Source organism: Rhineura floridana, chromosome 1 (assembly GCF_030035675.1).
Source record: "Rhineura floridana isolate rRhiFlo1 chromosome 1, rRhiFlo1.hap2, whole genome shotgun sequence".
NCBI classification, from domain to species: domain Eukaryota; kingdom Metazoa; phylum Chordata; class Lepidosauria; order Squamata; family Rhineuridae; genus Rhineura; species Rhineura floridana.
The window spans coordinates 171,106,101-171,123,498 of NC_084480.1; the positions used below are offsets into that span (position 1 = coordinate 171,106,101).

General features: G+C 42.9%; 1 protein-coding gene across 2 annotated transcripts in view; it reads left to right on the forward strand.

Annotated features, from left to right (window-relative positions):
- The window catches only part of POLR3F (RNA polymerase III subunit F), a 36,152-nt gene that overhangs the window by 4,678 nt on the left and 14,076 nt on the right, over positions 1-17,398 (forward strand). For both annotated transcript variants that reach the window (XM_061585913.1, XM_061585903.1), the window contains exons 4-8: positions 6,960-7,027; positions 7,286-7,353; positions 9,218-9,330; positions 9,798-9,941; positions 16,698-16,805. In XM_061585913.1, the coding sequence (XP_061441897.1) occupies positions 6,960-7,027; positions 7,286-7,353; positions 9,218-9,330; positions 9,798-9,941; positions 16,698-16,805 (501 nt within the window). The remainder of the gene's footprint in view (positions 1-6,959; positions 7,028-7,285; positions 7,354-9,217; positions 9,331-9,797; positions 9,942-16,697; positions 16,806-17,398) is intronic.

Genomic DNA, 17,398 nt, shown 5'->3' on the forward strand with positions numbered 1-17,398 from the left:
ACCACTCATATCTGAGGAAACCCCCTGTTGGTTACAGTGTCTGTTGCAGTTTTTTATAATAGAATGTGAAAAATCAAACTAATGTTTTACCCATTTTTAAATTCCCTCTTTTGAAATGGAAGTTTGTGAGACTTTAGAAATATTGTCACATTGACTAGAAGATGAATTCACATGCTTAGGTATCGCTTCAGGAACTATACATAATAGCCTTTGTGTCTGACCTGCCAACACCCAGTCCTAGAAGCCTGAAAAGATACAGCAATGAGAGCAGTGGTGGGCAACCTGTTTTCCCACCAAGAGCAGAATTCTCTTGAGGCAATCTGTTAGCAGTTGGTTGGACCAAGAGGTCATAGACACTCCTTCTCTCCCAGGCCTCTTTTCTCTGCTGGGTAACCCTTCCTGAGCTGGTTGACTCTTTTCTCTTCTGCAGTCCTGATGATGATTGAACACATGCTGCTATTAAGCTCTTTTCCAAGCTTAATAGCAGCCAGGGTGGTGGTAGTTCATCAGGATCATTGGAGGGAGAGGAACGTTTAAAACTCCTCTCCCTATGATTCCACCCTGTGCTGCTCAGCTGACTAGGGGTCAGCTGATGGTAGGGGAAAAGGAGGCTGGCTTGCAGGAAAAAATAAACCTTTGTCTGGTGCCCCACCCCTTCTTCCTGCTGATTGGCTGATCAGTGAGAGGGTATGTTGTGGGCCATGTAAGATTAGGCAGTTCACCAGAAACAGCCCGGGGGGGGCAAGGATAGTACACTTCTGGACTAGAGATGGGGAGGGAAGGCATGGAGACTATGCATACTGACTAGAAAATGAGCATATTCCCAGAGAATGTGGTCAATATATGCACATTCCTCAAGGCCTTTTGTTGATTATGTATATTGACTGGAAAATGTGCATGACTCCCTCTTGCACATAATCTGTCTCTGATGTGTGTATTCTCTGTGAGGCTAGATGAATGTGCATAATGGTTGGTTGTTATGCACATTTACTGCTCTACTTACAGTAGAGGGGTCCCAGAGCAGTAGCTGAAATAAAACCATGTTGTCTTTGAAAGTAATGATTTCTTATGGTTTCGTAGTATGCTGAACCAATTATATATGACCACATGTGACTGCTTATTGAATAGTCCACTTCTAAGTGGGCATGTGGGAGAGCAACATGGCAGATCAGCTATGACATCCAGTTTAGCTGGCCAGGGTAGAAGGTGAGGGGGACAGTTTTGCAAAGCGTTTCAGCCTGATGGATCTTTTCATGTAAATACCCTTCATTTCCACCTTAAAAGCAACGGCTCCAAGCTAGTGTAATTGAGGAGCCCAGATTGGGTCCCTTTCATGGGAGTGGAGCAGCTTTGGCTTCATTGGTGTCTGCCCCACTCTACAATGCCCTGTTTTGGGATCTTAGTTCTTGCTACTGCAGGCAGAAACACCACCAGCATTTGCTTTCTCCCCACCTCTGTTGTCAGATGGGTACCTCATAAGAACATAAGAACATAAGAAGAGCCTGCTGGATCAGGCCAGTGGCCCATCTAGTCCAGCATCCTGTTCTCACAGCGGCCAACCAGGTGCCTGGGGGAAGCCCGCAAGCAGGACCCGAGTGCAAGAACACTCTCCCCTCCTGAGGCTTCCGGCAACTGGTTTTCAGAAGCATGCTGCCTCTGACTAGGGTGGCACAGCACAGCCATCACGGCTAGTAGCCATTGATAGCCCTGTCCTCCATGAATTTGTCTAATCTTTTAAAGCCGTCCAAGCTGGTGGCCATTACTGCATCTTGTGGGAGCAAATTCCATAGTTTAACTATGCGCTGAGTAAAGAAGTACTTCCTTTTGTCTGTCCTGAATCTTCCAACATTCAGCTTCTTTGAATGTCCACGAGTTCTAGTATTATGAGAGAGGGAGAAGAACTTTTCTCTATCCACTTTCTCAATGCCATGCATAATTTTATACACTTCTATCATGTCTCCTCTGACCCGCCTTTTCTCTAAACTAAAAAGCCCCAAATGCTGCAACCTTTCCTCGTTGGAGTCGCTCCATCCCCTTGATCATTCTGGTTGCCCTCTTCTGAACCTTTTCCAACTCTAGAATATCCTTTTTGAGATGAGGCGACCAGAACTGTACACAGTATTCCAAATGCGGCCGCACCATAGATTTATACAACGGCATTATGATATCGGCTGTTTTATTTTCAATACCTTTCCTAATTATTGCTAGCATGGAATTTGCCTTTTTCACAGCTGCCGCACACTGGGTCGACATTTTCATCGTGCTGTCCACTACAACCCCGAGGTCTCTGTCCTGGTTGGTCACCGCCAGTTCAGACCCCATGAGCGTATATGTGAAATTCAGATTTTTTGCTCCAATATGCATAATTTTACACTTGTTTATATTGAATTGCATTTGCCATTTTTCCGCCCATTCACTCAGTTTGGAGAGGTCTTTTTGGAGCTCTTTGCAATCCCTTTTTGTTTTAACAACCCTGAACAATTTTGTGTCGTCAGCAAACTTGGCCACTTCACTGCTCACTCCTAATTCTGGGTCATTAATGAACAAGTTGAAAAGTACAGGTCCCAATACCGATCCTTGAGGGACTCCACTTTCTACAGCCCTCCATTGGGAGAACTGTCCGTTTATTCCTACTCTCTGCTTTCTGCTTCTTAACCAATTCCTTATCCGCAAGAGGACCTCTCCTCTTATTCCATGACTGCTAAGCTTCCTCAGAAGCCTTTGGTGAGGTCCCTTGTCAAACGCTTTTTGAAAGTCTAAGTACACTATGTCCACTGGATCACCTCTATCTATATGCTTGTTGACACTCTCAAAGAATTCTAATAGGTTACTGAGACAGGACTTTCCCTTGCAGAAGCCATGCTGGCTCTGCTTCAGCAAGGCTTGTTCTTCTATGTGCTTGGTTAATCTAGCTTTAATAATACTTTCTACCAGTTTTCCAGGGACAGAAGTTAAGCTAACTGGCCTGTAATTTCCAGGATCCCCTCTGGATCCCTTTTTGAAGATTGGCGTTACATTTGCCACTTTCCAGTCCTCAGGCACGGAGGAGGACCCGAGGGACAAGTTACATATTTTAGTTAGCAGATCAGCAATTTCACCTTTGAGTTCTTTGAGAACTCTCGGGTGGATGCCATCCGGGCCCGGTGATTTGTCAGTTTTTATATTGTCCATTAAGCTTAGAACTTCCTCTCTCGTTACCACTATTTGTCTCAGTTCCTCAGAATCCCTTCCTGCAAATGTTAGTTCAGGTTCAGGGATCTGCCCTATATCTTCCACTGTGAAGACAGATGCAAAGAATTCATTTAGCTTCTCTGCAATCTCCTTATCGTTCTTTAGTACACCTTTGACTCCCTTATCATCCAAGGGTCCAATTGTCTCCCTAGATGGTCTCCTGCTTTGAATGTATTTATAGAATTTTTTGTTGTTGGTTTTTATGTTCTTAGCAATGTGCTCCTCAAATTCTTTTTTAGCATCCCTTATTGTCATCTTGCATTTCTTTTGCCGGAGTTCGTGTTCTTTTTTATTTTCTTCATTCGGACAAGACTTCCATTTTCTGAAGGAAGACTTTTTGCCTCTAAGAGCTTCCTTGACTTTGCTCGTTAACCATGCTGGCATCTTCTTGGCCCTGGTGGTACCTTTTCTGATCTGCGGTATGCACTCCAGTTGAGCTTCTAATATAGTGTTTTTAAACAACTTCCAAGCATTTTCGAGTGATGTGACCCTCTGGACTTTGTTTTTCAGCGTTCTTTTTACCAATCCCCTCATTTTTGTGAAGTTTCCTCTTTTGAAGTCAAATGTGACCGTGTTGGATTTTCTTGGCAATTGGCCAGTTACATGTATGTTTAATTTAATAGCACTGTGGTCACTGCTCCCAATCGGTTCAACAACACTTACATCTCGCACCAGGTCCCGGTCCCCACTGAGGATTAAGTCCAGTGTTGCCGTCCCTCTGGTCGGTTCCATGACCAACTGATCTAGGGAATAGTCATTTAGAATATCTAGAAACTTTGCTTCTTTGTCATGACTGGAACACATATGCAGCCAGTCTATGTCCGAGTAGTTGAAGTCACCCATTACTACCACATTTCCTAGTTTGGATGCTTCCTCAATTTCATATCTCATCTCAAGGTCTCCCTGAGCATTTTGATCAGGGGGACGATAGATCGTTCCCAGTATTAAGTCCCTCCTGGGGCACGGTATCACCACCCACAACGATTCTGTGGAGGAGTCTGCCTCTTTTGGGGTTTTGAGCTTGCTGGATTCAATGCCTTCTTTCACATATAGAGCGACTCCGCCACCAATACGTCCTTCCCTGTCCTTCCGATATAGTTTATATCCAGGGATAACCGTATCCCACTGGTTTTCTCCATTCCACCAGGTCTCGGTTATGCTCACTATATCAATGCTCTTCTCTAAGACCAAGCACTCCAGTTCTCCCATCTTGGTTCGGAGGCTCCTAGCATTAGCGTACAGGCACTTGTAAGCAGTGTCTCTCTTCAAGTGTCTTTGGCACTTGTGGTTAGGCCTGTGGTAATTTTGCTCTTCTGAATTTATATGCTGTGCCCCTGCTCTCACAATGCCTACTTCTAGGCCTACCCCTTTTAAAATTTCATCATTTCTTTGGTTTTTATCCCAGGGGGGAGGTTTATTCCGAACCGGACCTTTCTCAGCTCCTGTCGGGTTTCCCCCCTCAGTCAGTTTAAAAGCTGCTCTGCTACCTTTTTAATTTTAAGTGCCAGCAGTCTGGTTCCATTCTGGTTCAAGTGGAGCCCGTCCCTTTTGTACAGGCCCGGCTTGTCCCAAAATGTTCCCCAGTGCCTAACAAATCCGAACCCTTCCACCCGACACCATCGCCTCATCCACGCATTGAGACTGCGAAGCTGGGCCTGTCTGGCTGGTCCTGTGCGTGGAACCGGTAGCATTTCAGAGAAAGCCACCTTGGAGGTCCTGGCTTTCAGCATCCTACCTAGCAACCTAAATTTTGCTTCCAGGACCTCACGGCCGCGTTTCCCCATGTCGTTGGTGCCAACGTGCACCACGACCACTGACTCCTTCCCAGCACTGTCTACCAAACTATCTAAATGACGGGCGATATCCGCAACCTTCGCACCAGGCAGGCAAAACACCTTGCGGTCTACACGCCCATCACACACGCCACTGTCTATGTTCCTAATGATCGAATCACCCACTACAAGGATCCCTCCAGCCCCTGGAGATATATCCTCGGCACGAGAGGATAGCTGCTCATCCCCCAAGAAATGGGTCCCTTCTAAGGGATCGTTTCCCTCTTCCTCAGCTGGATGCTCTCCTTCCCCGAGACCATCGTTGTCCATGATAGCAGGAGAGCTATCATCGTTGGAGTGGGACACAGCTATAACGTCCCTGAAGGGCTCCTCCACACACCTCTCTGCCTCTCTCAGCTTTTCCAGGTCCGCCACCTTGGCCTCAAGGAAATGAAGTCGTTCCCGGAGAGCCAGGAGCTCATTGCACCGAGAGCACACCCACAACTTCTGTCCGACAGGCTGATAGTCGTACATGCTGCAGGCAGTGCAAAACACTGGAAAGCCCCCACACCCCTGCTGGCTTCTTACGTGCATAGTTTTGTTTAAGGTTTATTACGTCAATGGGTTGGAGACTGCGGTTTAGTTGAGGTCAGGGAACAGCCGGGCAGAGTGGGGGGCCCTGGCCTCCTCGCCCTGCTGCCGAACTCGCTCTGCTGCTTAACTCGCCTTGACGCTTTGTCAGCTGGGGCTCCCTCTAGCTCGTGGAGCAGGCTCCCTCGCTAGGGTGCTCTGACTTTATATGTGTGGCTGGTTCCTCCCAGCTACTGCTGCTAGCCAATGATGTGTTACTTAAGGCTGATGGCTATCAGCTGGGGCTTAACACTTTAGTATTCTCTTAGGCTTCCTTCCTTCCTGAGCGAGGGGCGGGGCTGTTTAAGCTTTTGGCTGCTTTTAATCTAATCAAGGGGCTGCGCCTTCCAGGCAAGTCTTTTTTGTTTGTTGTTTTCCCACCTAGAACAGCCTGACCTTTCTTTAACCTAGGGAAACAGAGCTTGTGGTTGTGTTTCAGGAAGGCTGAAGCTGCCCTTTTTAGCAAGGACTGAGCTGACTCTCTCCCTGTATGTGTTGGTGGAGTTTCCTTTTCCCCCTTCTCTCCGACTGGAATTTAGCCTTGTTTACAGTGTCCCCTGAAGCTTTCCTGCTAGGGTGGTGTTGAAAACTAGCTTTCTATGGGCTTCCTTCTCCTAGGATCTGTCTCCTAAGATATAGGTTCTTTCAGGATTTGGCTCCTAGCTCAGGGTGACCTTGGGCTGCCCTTATTACTTATTGCTCTGAGCTGTTTTACTTCAATTAAATAATGGAATAAATGGGAGCTACTTATCCTCTTTTCGCTCTGCTGCTTAACTCGCCTTGATGCTTTGTCAGCTGGGGCCTTGATGCTTCGTCAGCTGGGGCTCCCTCTAGCTCAACCATATCCCAAGCCCCTCCAGCAAGCAACATCACGGATTTAAGGCTGCTCTTGACATTGGAATTCCTTAACCCTGCCAAGATTCTTACCGTATCACTGCTAATATCTTACATCTATTTGTTAAGCTTTGGTGCTTAGAACTATTTCACAGATTGCACAACAGCAAATCAAGGTTTACTCTTGAATATATGTTTGACAGAGAACTGCAGCCAAATTTCCCTGACAAATATATCTGTTTGCAACACACCTGCAAAAATGTAATCCATTAAATGCCCTTCAGAGAAATAAAGAATAAAGGTATATTTGGTATATATGACCACATGTTTTTTCTGATTCTATTAAGAATCAAAATTAATCTTGTAGAGGAATATGCAATATTAAATGAATACAAATTAAGTGTATTACTGAAAAGTACCTTTCATGTTGCATTCTGATGTTAATTATTGTAGAAATGTGACAAAATAATAAAATAGTGTGTGTACTCTTAGGGACAGCTGGATCTTCTGAGGAGCAGTACTGGCCTCCTCTATAGAATCAAGGAATCTCAGAATGCTGGGTAAGCTCTGCTGTTGAAAGATCCACACTTTTTCTACTTGTGTCACTGAGGAATTGATAAACATGATTCTGTAGTTTGGAAAATCACCTTAAGAGATGGAACATTTCTAAATAACCAAAAGATCTCATCTCTGTATTCTTCATTAGTTCTAGTTCCTTTTTGACATCTCAAAATCTAGTATTTAACTTCACATTAATAAAATTCACTGAGGTTTTCAAAGACTAAACACTGTTCACCTCTTATTTTGTCTTTCTACAGTAAAATGAAGGGATCTGACAATCAAGAAAAACTGGTGTATCAGATTATAGAGGATGCAGGAAACAAAGGTAGTGTGTTTGTGTTTTTCCCCTCTGTGGCCTACTTCACTTTAGCTTGTGAAGAACCGTACTGTAACCTCTGAATTCTTGAATGCAGTGGAGTTACAAAGGTACTTCTAAGGTTTTATTTTACTTGGAGAAATGGCATTGGAAAGAATCTGCCCTGGGTGCTTTGTGTTTGATGAAATGTAAGAAACATCCAGGACCACAGTTTTGCTCAGTGAAATGCATGGCTCAGGTGTGGGCAGCCGTTGGTCCTTCAGCTGTTGATGAACTACAACTTACATCATCCCTGTCCATTGGCCATACTTGTTGTTGTAGTTCAGCAAAATCTGGAGGGTTCCCTACCCCTAGCATAACTAATCTTACTTTCTCTTGATTTGAAGGCTCTCTAATTTGTAATACCTGTTTAAAATCACTTCAAGACAGAGGCTGACTAGTTTTCATGCTCTTGAAAATGGCACTGTGACTGGACTAGCTTGTATCTGTGGTTCCTCCGCTTTACTCCTTCCATCAACTTTGCAATGAGGTCTCTTGCTACTTAAATTTTGCATGAAATGGCATCAATCCACCACAGCCATAACCTGTAATGCGCAGTCAGGAAGAAGAACTCTGTTCTTTATGGGAGTGGTGGTAAAGTGGCCATTATTCCAAAAGCAGAGCACAGTTGTGAGGATCCAAGTCATTTCTTTCAAGTTATTAGTGTTCTGCCTTCTCCTGAAATGGAGTGGAGATTTCACATAGATAGTGTTGCCCATGTGTTTTGGTGGGGTCCCCTCCCCAACTCTTTCAGCTGACAGGGTGTTCCTAGGACGAAGAGTTTTTCAAATAATCTAGAAAGTCATGGTGGGCCAGATGTGGCCACCACTTGCTTTCCTTTGTTATAGATTGTATATGGCTATTGGCTATGATGATTTTAGGACAGAATTTAGTCCTTTGTAAAATTAGGTAAATAGCCCCATTCAGAAACACAGAGGAAAACAGGTGAATTGGCTCATGGCCCAAATACATGTCTGAATGTGTCTCCTGACATGAATCTTCTCATATCCTAGTCCTGCCACCTGAGATCACTTTCTGCGTTCTCCCTCTGGGAGAGGTTTGGAGGGTGACAACATGGGAAGGGGCCTTTTCCATTTTAGTCCCTAAGCTATGGAATTATGCTCTTCCTGAAACATCTTTTTTAGTGCCAGGTTAAGATTTCTTCTTTGTCTAGGCATTTGGTGGATTGTGATATATGACCCATATACTGCTGACCTGTTGCTGTGATTCTTGAGGTTGTTCTTTTGTCATCATATTGATGGTTGCTGTTTTTAACTCTGTATTTTTGTATTGTACTGTAAATGCAGATAGGGAAGGGAAGGAAAAGAAAAATAGTGTTCTGGAATAAAGAGGAGAGAGAGAGAATCTTCCAAAAGGCTGTATGGGTGGGATTTGTTGGGGTTGGCGTTTCTTAATTAACTTAAGGTGGTGACTGTCTCAGCTGAGGTATTTTTCTTTCTTTTAAAAAACTTTTTTAAAAGTCCCACATGCACAGTCATGATCTGTAAAATGCTAACAACAAGCTTTTACACTTTTTAATAGTTATCTTTTAAAAACTTTTTGAACCATTTTAATTAATTTTAAAGTTTCTTGCAAACAGGTTAGAGGTTTTTTCCACAATAAAGTAGTATATAAATTTTGCTAAATAATAAATAAGATCAGTAAGTCAACAACAAACCACGACTTATTTTTTGCTAACAAACCATAATTAAAAAATAATAGTTAAGGCACTGGGCTGGGTTCACACATAATGCTAAACCATGGTTTATTTAACATTGTATCAGGAATACAGTTCATACTTAATTGAATTAATTTTCTACTTTTTAAAAAACAGGTATTTGGAGCAGGGATATTAGATATAAAAGTAATCTTCCATTAACTGAGATCAACAAGATCCTGAAGAACTTGGAAAGCAAGAAACTCATTAAAGCTGTGAAGTCTGTAGCAGTGAGTAGCTCATAACGCTGAAGTAGCTAAACCATATTGTCTATAATGTCTGTCTTATAATAGTTGAGCAGGAGCAAAGGGATTGGTTCTGGCTTGTTATAGATGCTGAGTGTCTGAAAAATGCATAAAGTGCTATAAGATGAATGTACAATCTTTCATTTGACCGATGGTAATTCTTGGTAAGTCTGAAGGTCATGCAAGGGTGAGAAACACTTTGTTTGGTGAAGTTCTGTCACCTACATGTTAAAAGAACAGAGGGTCTGTTCTGTATCCTGTCTCTTTCATTTTGCAAAACAAGAAGCCAACCCATGACCCCCTAAAAAACCCCACAAAAATGGGATTGATGCCACCCTAAGTGAGCTCTACATGCTTATGACATTTTCCAGAATATGCATGTGTTTTGTGACTTCAGTTTTTTTACTTAATGAAAGCGGACGTGGGAACAAAATGTACCATTCCTTTACTAGGCTTCCAAGAAGAAAGTGTATATGTTATACAACCTTCAGCCAGATCGTTCTGTGACAGGAGGAGCTTGGTATAGCGACCAGGACTTTGAATCTGAATTTGTAGAGGTGCTAAACCAACAGTGTTTTAAATTCTTACAAACCAAGGTGAGTGAGCTATCTGTGTCCTTGTTTTGTGCATGATTCTTTGTGACATGTCAGACTATAAACCCAAGAATCTAAAGATCTTTACTTTGGGGACCCTTCCAATTTTCACTGATAGTATTCAGCTGGCCACCTGAGAAACAGTCAGGGGCACCTACTGAGCAAGAGGAATTCACAAAGTCTGTGGTATCTCTTTTCTATGGCAACCCCAAATACAGCAATGTTCTTATATTATTTGTCACCTGTGCTGGCCATATTTTGGGGGTGGTTTTTGGTGGCAATGGTAGTGGTAAAACCCCTGATATTGTTAGCTTGAAGGGTTCTGTCATACTCTAGGGTGATCCAGAAACAGAATATAGGATGGGGCTCTGCAGATACCTTGGACGAAAACCTTGACGGTTTAATGTCTTTGGTCAAGCACCTCAAAGTCATGAAACTGGAAGCTCAGGCTGATTTTAGGTATATAATTTAGTTACATTTGTTTTAAAAGTTTTACTGACGGTATATCTGTGTTAATGATTATTATTATGTATATTTTTAAAGGTTTTGTGAATTTTAGATTTTTATTTATGATTGCAATGCAATTTAAAGTGCCTCTTGTATAGCTTTTAAAACTAGGTGTCATGCAGTTAGGCATTTAAAATAAACATTGTTAAGTTCTGGACCAAACTTTGTTCAACTTCATGCAGTAGCAGTGTGAACTGCATTTCAATCTGTATTCTGTGCAAAGTAGAGTTTGGAGTGTGAATGGAAATGTATGTATAATTGAGAACTACCCATTATATTCAACAGTTAATAGCTACTAAATAACTGCTTTCATGTTTAACAGCCCCTAGTGTTTTAATTTTTTGAAAAGGGGAATTTAACGATATAACACATGCTAGTTTAAGATCAGAGTTAAAGCTCTCGTGTTGGTTCAAGCTGCACAAACCCAGGAAATTGGAAGCTAAAGTAGGAAACATGTTGATACCTCAACAGACATTTCTTGTTGCACAACATCATTGCTGATCACATCACAAATTGTGCTTGCTTACGATTGCCCCCAGCCTCCCCATCTAAAAATCATGTTTATTACACTGGCATAGACAAGTCTGGTCCAGATCTGGGAGTAAGGGCCAATAATTGAAAGTAGCATATTGTCCTCCGGCTTGCCTGTGCATGTGCGTTCTCTCGCTCTCAGTAGGTAACAAAAACAAGACCCCTCTACCCCATATTTGCTATTAGTACTGAGGATCTTTATTATACAGCCACAAGAGGGGCTGTATACTATAGCTAGCATGGATTTTTCACATTCCGCAATGTTAAATGGAAAATACCCCCGCATGCCATTCTGATGCTTCCCATAAGCTCATTTCAAAACAAAACCGTACAAAACTTATAGTCCTGAACTCAGAAACGCTGGCTTAACAACCCTGTCAATTTTCATGGCGATACACAAAACAGTCAGAGAGAATCGAGAGTTCAAAGTGTAAAAAGAGAGAGAAAAACTCAGAGCCCTTTTGGACTTTTTTCTGCCAGAGTTCTCATAATCTGTTGAAATTCATTTAAAATCAGCCATGTTCACAGAGTACCTGTAATCCTAATACTGACCTTGCCCCATACTCTGACCTTCATCTACTGCAGTTTAAAGGTTAAAAAAATGCCTGGTTGAGTTTTAATTAATTTAAGAAATTTTGGCTGGAAGCCTATGATAGCGCGGGGCATGCTCAGTAAGGACCAACTGTCAGTGTTCTAAAAGCCTCACAGCTGCTGGGCTTGGCTAATAAGAGGGCCACACCCACACCAGACTTGATTTCACTTGAGACAGTCATGGCTTCCCTCAAAGAATCCTGGGAAGTGTAGTTAGTGAAGGGTGCTGAGAGGAGACTCCTATTCCCCTGAGAGAATGGTTAACAGTCAGCCACTCTGATTGAAGGTCTGTGAGAGGAACAGGGGGTCTCCTAGCAACTCTCAGCACCCTTCACTAACTACACTTCCCAGGATTCTTTGAGAGAAGCCATGATTGGCTTTGAGCCATGGCTTTGAGAGAAGCCATGATAAATTCTTTTAAATTGTTTTTAAAAGATGTGTTTTTAAATTTGTATATTTGTTTTTAATGGTTTTAGTTATTGTAAACCACCCAGAGAGCTTCGGCTATGGGGCGGTATATAAATACACTAAATAAATAGATAAATAAATAATGATTGTCCAAATTGTAATAAGAGGCCTGGTGTGGATGTGGCCAGGGCCAGCTTTGTTTTAAATTTGGGTGAGAGGTAGGGTTGCCAGGTTCAGGGCCTGAGACTGATCCTGTATCTTTAGGAGAAGAGAAAGTCAGCCAAGTGCAGGTGTTCTTGCAACAATGTAATGGGAAAAACCACAAGGTAGAATTCTCCCTTCCCCCTGCCCTTTGAAAGATACAGAAGACATCTTGGTTGCCAGGCCCAGCCTGGTCAGTTTTACCTATCCTAATCATGATTGCACGGGAGTATATCCGATTCAACTCAATAATCATACAAATGATCAGACCTGCCTTTTCCCTCCTTCCCCTTTCCTCTTCCTTTCTCCTCGCCTGCCCTCTTCCTTCTTCCGCCTCCCCTTCCCACTCCATCCCTCCATCCCTCCCCCCCAGTCAGTTTTACCTATCCTAAGCATGATTGCACGGGAGTAAATCCCACTGAACTCAATAAACATGCAATGACCACATCTGTCCTTCTTCTCCCCTCCCCCTCCTGCCTGCTCCCATCCCAGTCCTCCCCTCTACCTTTCCACCCCCCTCCTCCCCCTCCTCCCCTCCCCCTCCTCCCCTCCCCCTCCTCCCTTCCCCATCCCCTGTGGTCAGTTTCATCTATCCTAAGCATGATTGCCCTGTGTGTGTGTGTAAATCCCACTTAACTCAATAAGCATGCAAATGATCAATCCATTCTCAGCAAACTTGCACAGGATCCCATTTCTTACCTCCCGGATTAAAAAGCAAGGAAATTCACTAATAGGCAAAAAACCTTGCAGTTTAAGAATGTACCTATAGCCCACAGATATTTCTACCAAACTTTAAAAAGCAGGGAAATTGGGCAGCTATAGTGAATGCACCAGGGGAGCAGGAGACCTGACCTCCTCTCTGAGATATTGTACTGCCCTACAAAGTTGTTAAAATGCAAACACAATTTGGGTTGGTCTTTCACAGTCCAATCCACTTGCTGTGTAGCTTGGAAGAATTGGGTAACATGTGCCTCTGAGCATATGGTGAGTGGTGGCAACACCTGCCATCTCCAAAGATGGAGAATTATATTTTTGTATGTTTGTTGGTGTTCTTCTTACTTTGCTTCTTTCCTGTGTTACTAATGTTTCTACAGAGAATCTAAACCAGAAAATTTCCCCCCTCCTTATTCATCCTAGAAATCTCTGTCAAATGTATTTTTATTAATTTCAAAGCCTTTTTATTGGTCATTGTCATGTGATGGTGAAGACACCCTTTTGTGTTTATATTGGATGTTATGTTCTATTTCTATTTTGGGTGCATTAACAGCTGAATCTGAAACGGAAAGTTTGGTAGAAATATCTGTGGGCTATAGGTACATTCTTAAACCGCAAGGTTTTCTGCGTATTAGTGAATATATACTAGGTGTAGCATGGAACTGATAGAACAATCCTACAATATTTCCAGCTTATGGCTCTTGAAAAAATAACACACAAAACATGTCATTACCTGCGTAAATGTGCAAATGAATAGATAAAACGCTTTATGTTTGGAAAGGCTTACTTCTGAGTAAGCCTGCATAGGATTGCACTTACAGTTTATTCTTGTAGCTCCCTTTCCTCTCTGTCAGTGATCTCTCTTTTTGGCAGACTGACTCCCTTAGGCCTCAAAAATCACCTCATTTTTACTTCATTTGTCACTTCACTCTTATGTGAACACTTGAGGGAATCTCAATGAAAATTAGGTTAGTTACTTGGCTATTCACAAAAACTTTCCCAGCTCTCTAACTGTCCTAACTTATAGACCAGGTGAAGGGATCCAGTTGTAGTTCAGCAACATGGAAAGGAAGAACAGAGTGAGGCAGACAGAGAAAGATAACATCAGGGCCTACAACAGTCAAATTATCCCACCCACACGGACACAACTGACACCAGCATGCATATGGAAAGGAAGAAGAGATGGAGAAAAACAGGCAAGGACAATATCGGCCTAGGCCAGTCAGACTGTCCCTTCCCACCCACATAGGACCAACTGACACCAACTTCCCTGTGGAGAGGAAGATGAGCAAGTGAGGTGGGCAGAAGCAATATCTGGGCCTGCACCAGTTGGCCTTATTGCACCTGCCCTTGGGGAAGGAACATGTAATGCCAGCTCCTGCTCCAGCAAGACTGGTTATTTTGTTTCATTATTTTAATAATGTGGTTCTTCGCATATCTGTTGTGTTTAATGAAAGCTGTTAGCCTCTTTGAGGAGTGTAGTCAAAAAGTGGGATGAAAATAAACAAACATCTGGAGGGCCAAAGGTTCCCCACACCTGCCCTAGCCCTTGGTAGAAGCTAATCGTTTTGAGTCCATGGGCACATTTGGAAATGGTTGTCATAGACAACAACACAAAATGACTACTAAGAAGGGTCCATCTGCATTCCTCTCCAGTCAGTTTCCGTTTAACTATTCATTTCCTCTCTACCAGAAAACGTATTTCTCCAGGATCATCAGGACCCTTTCTTTTCCAGAGATAGCAACTGTGGCAATGTATTTCTGCAAACCACATCCCATGTGTTATAACTAGTTCAGTAGTCAAAGCGCTAGGCCACACTGCTTCTCCATTGTGGACCAAAGCACTGTGGTGCTACAGTGGAAAGTCAGCAGGCAGTGAATGTGAGGTTAAATATTGGAAGAGAATCATCTCTATACACTTAGCAACCCTTCTGAGGGAGGGGCATTCACTGTGGGGCTGTAAGTGTATAGGAGGTTTCAGTGTAGGGTGGGATGTGGGGGGTTCAGTGTGTAGCAGTGTTTGTGTGGGTGCTTCAGTGTGGGACTTGGTGTTTGGGGGCTTATGGGGTGGGATTAAGGGTTTTCAGTGTAGGTGTGGTTGTGGTTTGACTGATTAAACACATAGCCTGTGTCTAGCAAGGATACGTTGCAGCAGCCATTCTGTCTTCCAATAGCTTACCTGACAGGGTTGTTGTGAGATTAAATACTGGAAAAGAATCACCGTTGACTTCCTGGCAGAACTCCTGGGGTGGGAGTCAGTGTGGGGTAGGGTGGGGTGTTTGTAAAGGTAGTTTAAGTGTTGGGCAATGTGTGTGCAGTGTTTACTGTAGAGTGGGATGTATATGGGGTTGCATTGGAGTGAGTGCATTCCTGGCTGTGGTGTGTGTGCTCCGCAATGAAAGATTCTCAGGTTTTCAAATGTACTCACAGACCGAAAAGGTTTAGTGACCCCTCATCTAACCACTGTACCGCACTATGCTATTTCAGAACTAAAGGAATAGGCCAGGTGTGGGGAACCTTTGGCCTCCATATGTTGATGAGCTACAACTACCCTCATCCCTGGCTTTTGCCATGCTTGCTGGGGCTGATGGGAATTGTAGTTAAGCAACATCTGGAGGGTCAAAGATTCTCCACACCTGGAATAGGCATTATTACATAACTAATAGAATACTGATTGCATGTAGCATCCATTAGGTGGTTCCTCTGCAAAACTTTCATTCCAGAAAAAAAATTGTTCCACTTTTGCTTTCAGTCATGCACAACACTATTTTGCCAGTATTTGCTTTCCATGGTCTTTAATGGGACAAGGAAACTGTAATAGGTTTTGAACTACTGATCAGTACTTTACCAAACCAGTTAAAGGGTCTGTTCCACAACAAGCCTTAATAAGGCACATCAGTAGCTTTCACCAAAACTGAAAAGAAATATGCTTTCTTAATAACGTGGGGGAAAGGGGACATTTGTGGCACTCCTTTTTGGATAGGTTTGAAATTTGGCACTTTTGTAGACCACATCCTGCAGGTTGTGTATGCCAACTGTCAAGTTTCAATTTATTAGCCCAACAGAGGTCATTTTTATACACTATAGAATTTTGAGGCTTGTTTTTGCTACTTGGCTTACGAGTAGGAGCGTACTTGTGTTCCTATAATAAACTCCTCTCTCAGTTAATGGCTGAAGGGCACTTTTCCACAACACTGGAACACCAGGGCCATGGAGCAGGTTTACTCTCACCTTGCTGGTGTTTCCAAATGCATCCCTTTTCTATATCTTGTATGGGGGAAGATATCTGCCCCCCCCCCAATGTGAGAGTGACTCAGCCTCCACTGATAGTCCTTTGGGGATGCATTGTGTGTTCATGCCCATGCACGCACGGGGGCACAGGGCTCTGGCCTCCCATTTACAGTATTGATAGGCATTTCACTAGTTCAGAATAATGAATGACAATAATGAATGACATCTCCAGAAATTACAGCCTCTTAGGCCTTGAGGATACCTACAGGATACCTACATTCTGTGAACCCAGTTTTGAAACTTGTTTCAAGGTCTAAAGTTTTAAAAAAGGGAATATGTGGGGGTAGGGAGGTTCTGAAATTGTAATGCAATCCTATTCTTGTCTACTCGGAAATAAATCATATTTAATTCAGTGGGGCTTACTCTCAGTTAAGCAAGTATAGCCTTAATTTGGTGTGAGGAACATTGCTTAAAATACTTTCTGGGTGCCAAATCCAATAATGTCTCTAAAATGATTATAACCTAGGAATATTTCCTCCTTTGCAGATGTCTCTATCTCTTTTTATTTTATTATAGGCCGAAGCAGCTCGAGAAAGCAAGCAGAACCCTATGATACAGAGAAACAGCTCATTTGCATCCTCTCATGAGGTGTGGAAATACATCAGTGAGTTAGGCATCAGTAAGGTGAGACAGTCTTTATATTTCTTTCCTTTCATTTTCTGCACAGAAGTACTGCGTGTTTTGCAACATAATGGCTGCCGTGTGTCCTTCACTGTAACTATAGCTAACTGGATTTTCTGGCTTCAGCTGAACTTCAGCTTTATGTGGTGATCCCACATTTTTGAAATATCCTTCCCAGGGAAAAACTACTTTGTTGATGTTTAGGAGAGTATTAAAGGCTTTTTTTTTTTTACTACAGCCTGTATGTGGGTAAATGTACTGTGCCAGGTTTTTACTTTTTAGCTGTTTATCTGCTGCTGCTATCTTCTAATGTTTTAATTAGTTGAAATATTGGAATGTTGTTATTGCCTGCTCTTGACCAGTAGGTCTCAGGGCTGGGCTGGTTACAGAAATTTAAAATATAGTGCTGAAAACAATGAAAACACTTTACATTCGCAGGAATAGGGTGGGTCCTGAAACATACATCTCAAGTGCTGAAGGCCAGGGTAAAAAGGCGCTTCTTTAGCATTTGCCAAAAACTGTATAGCGAAGGTGCCTATGCCTAGATGCACCTCTGTAGGGAAGGAATTCAACAACTTAGGGGCTTCCACAGAGAA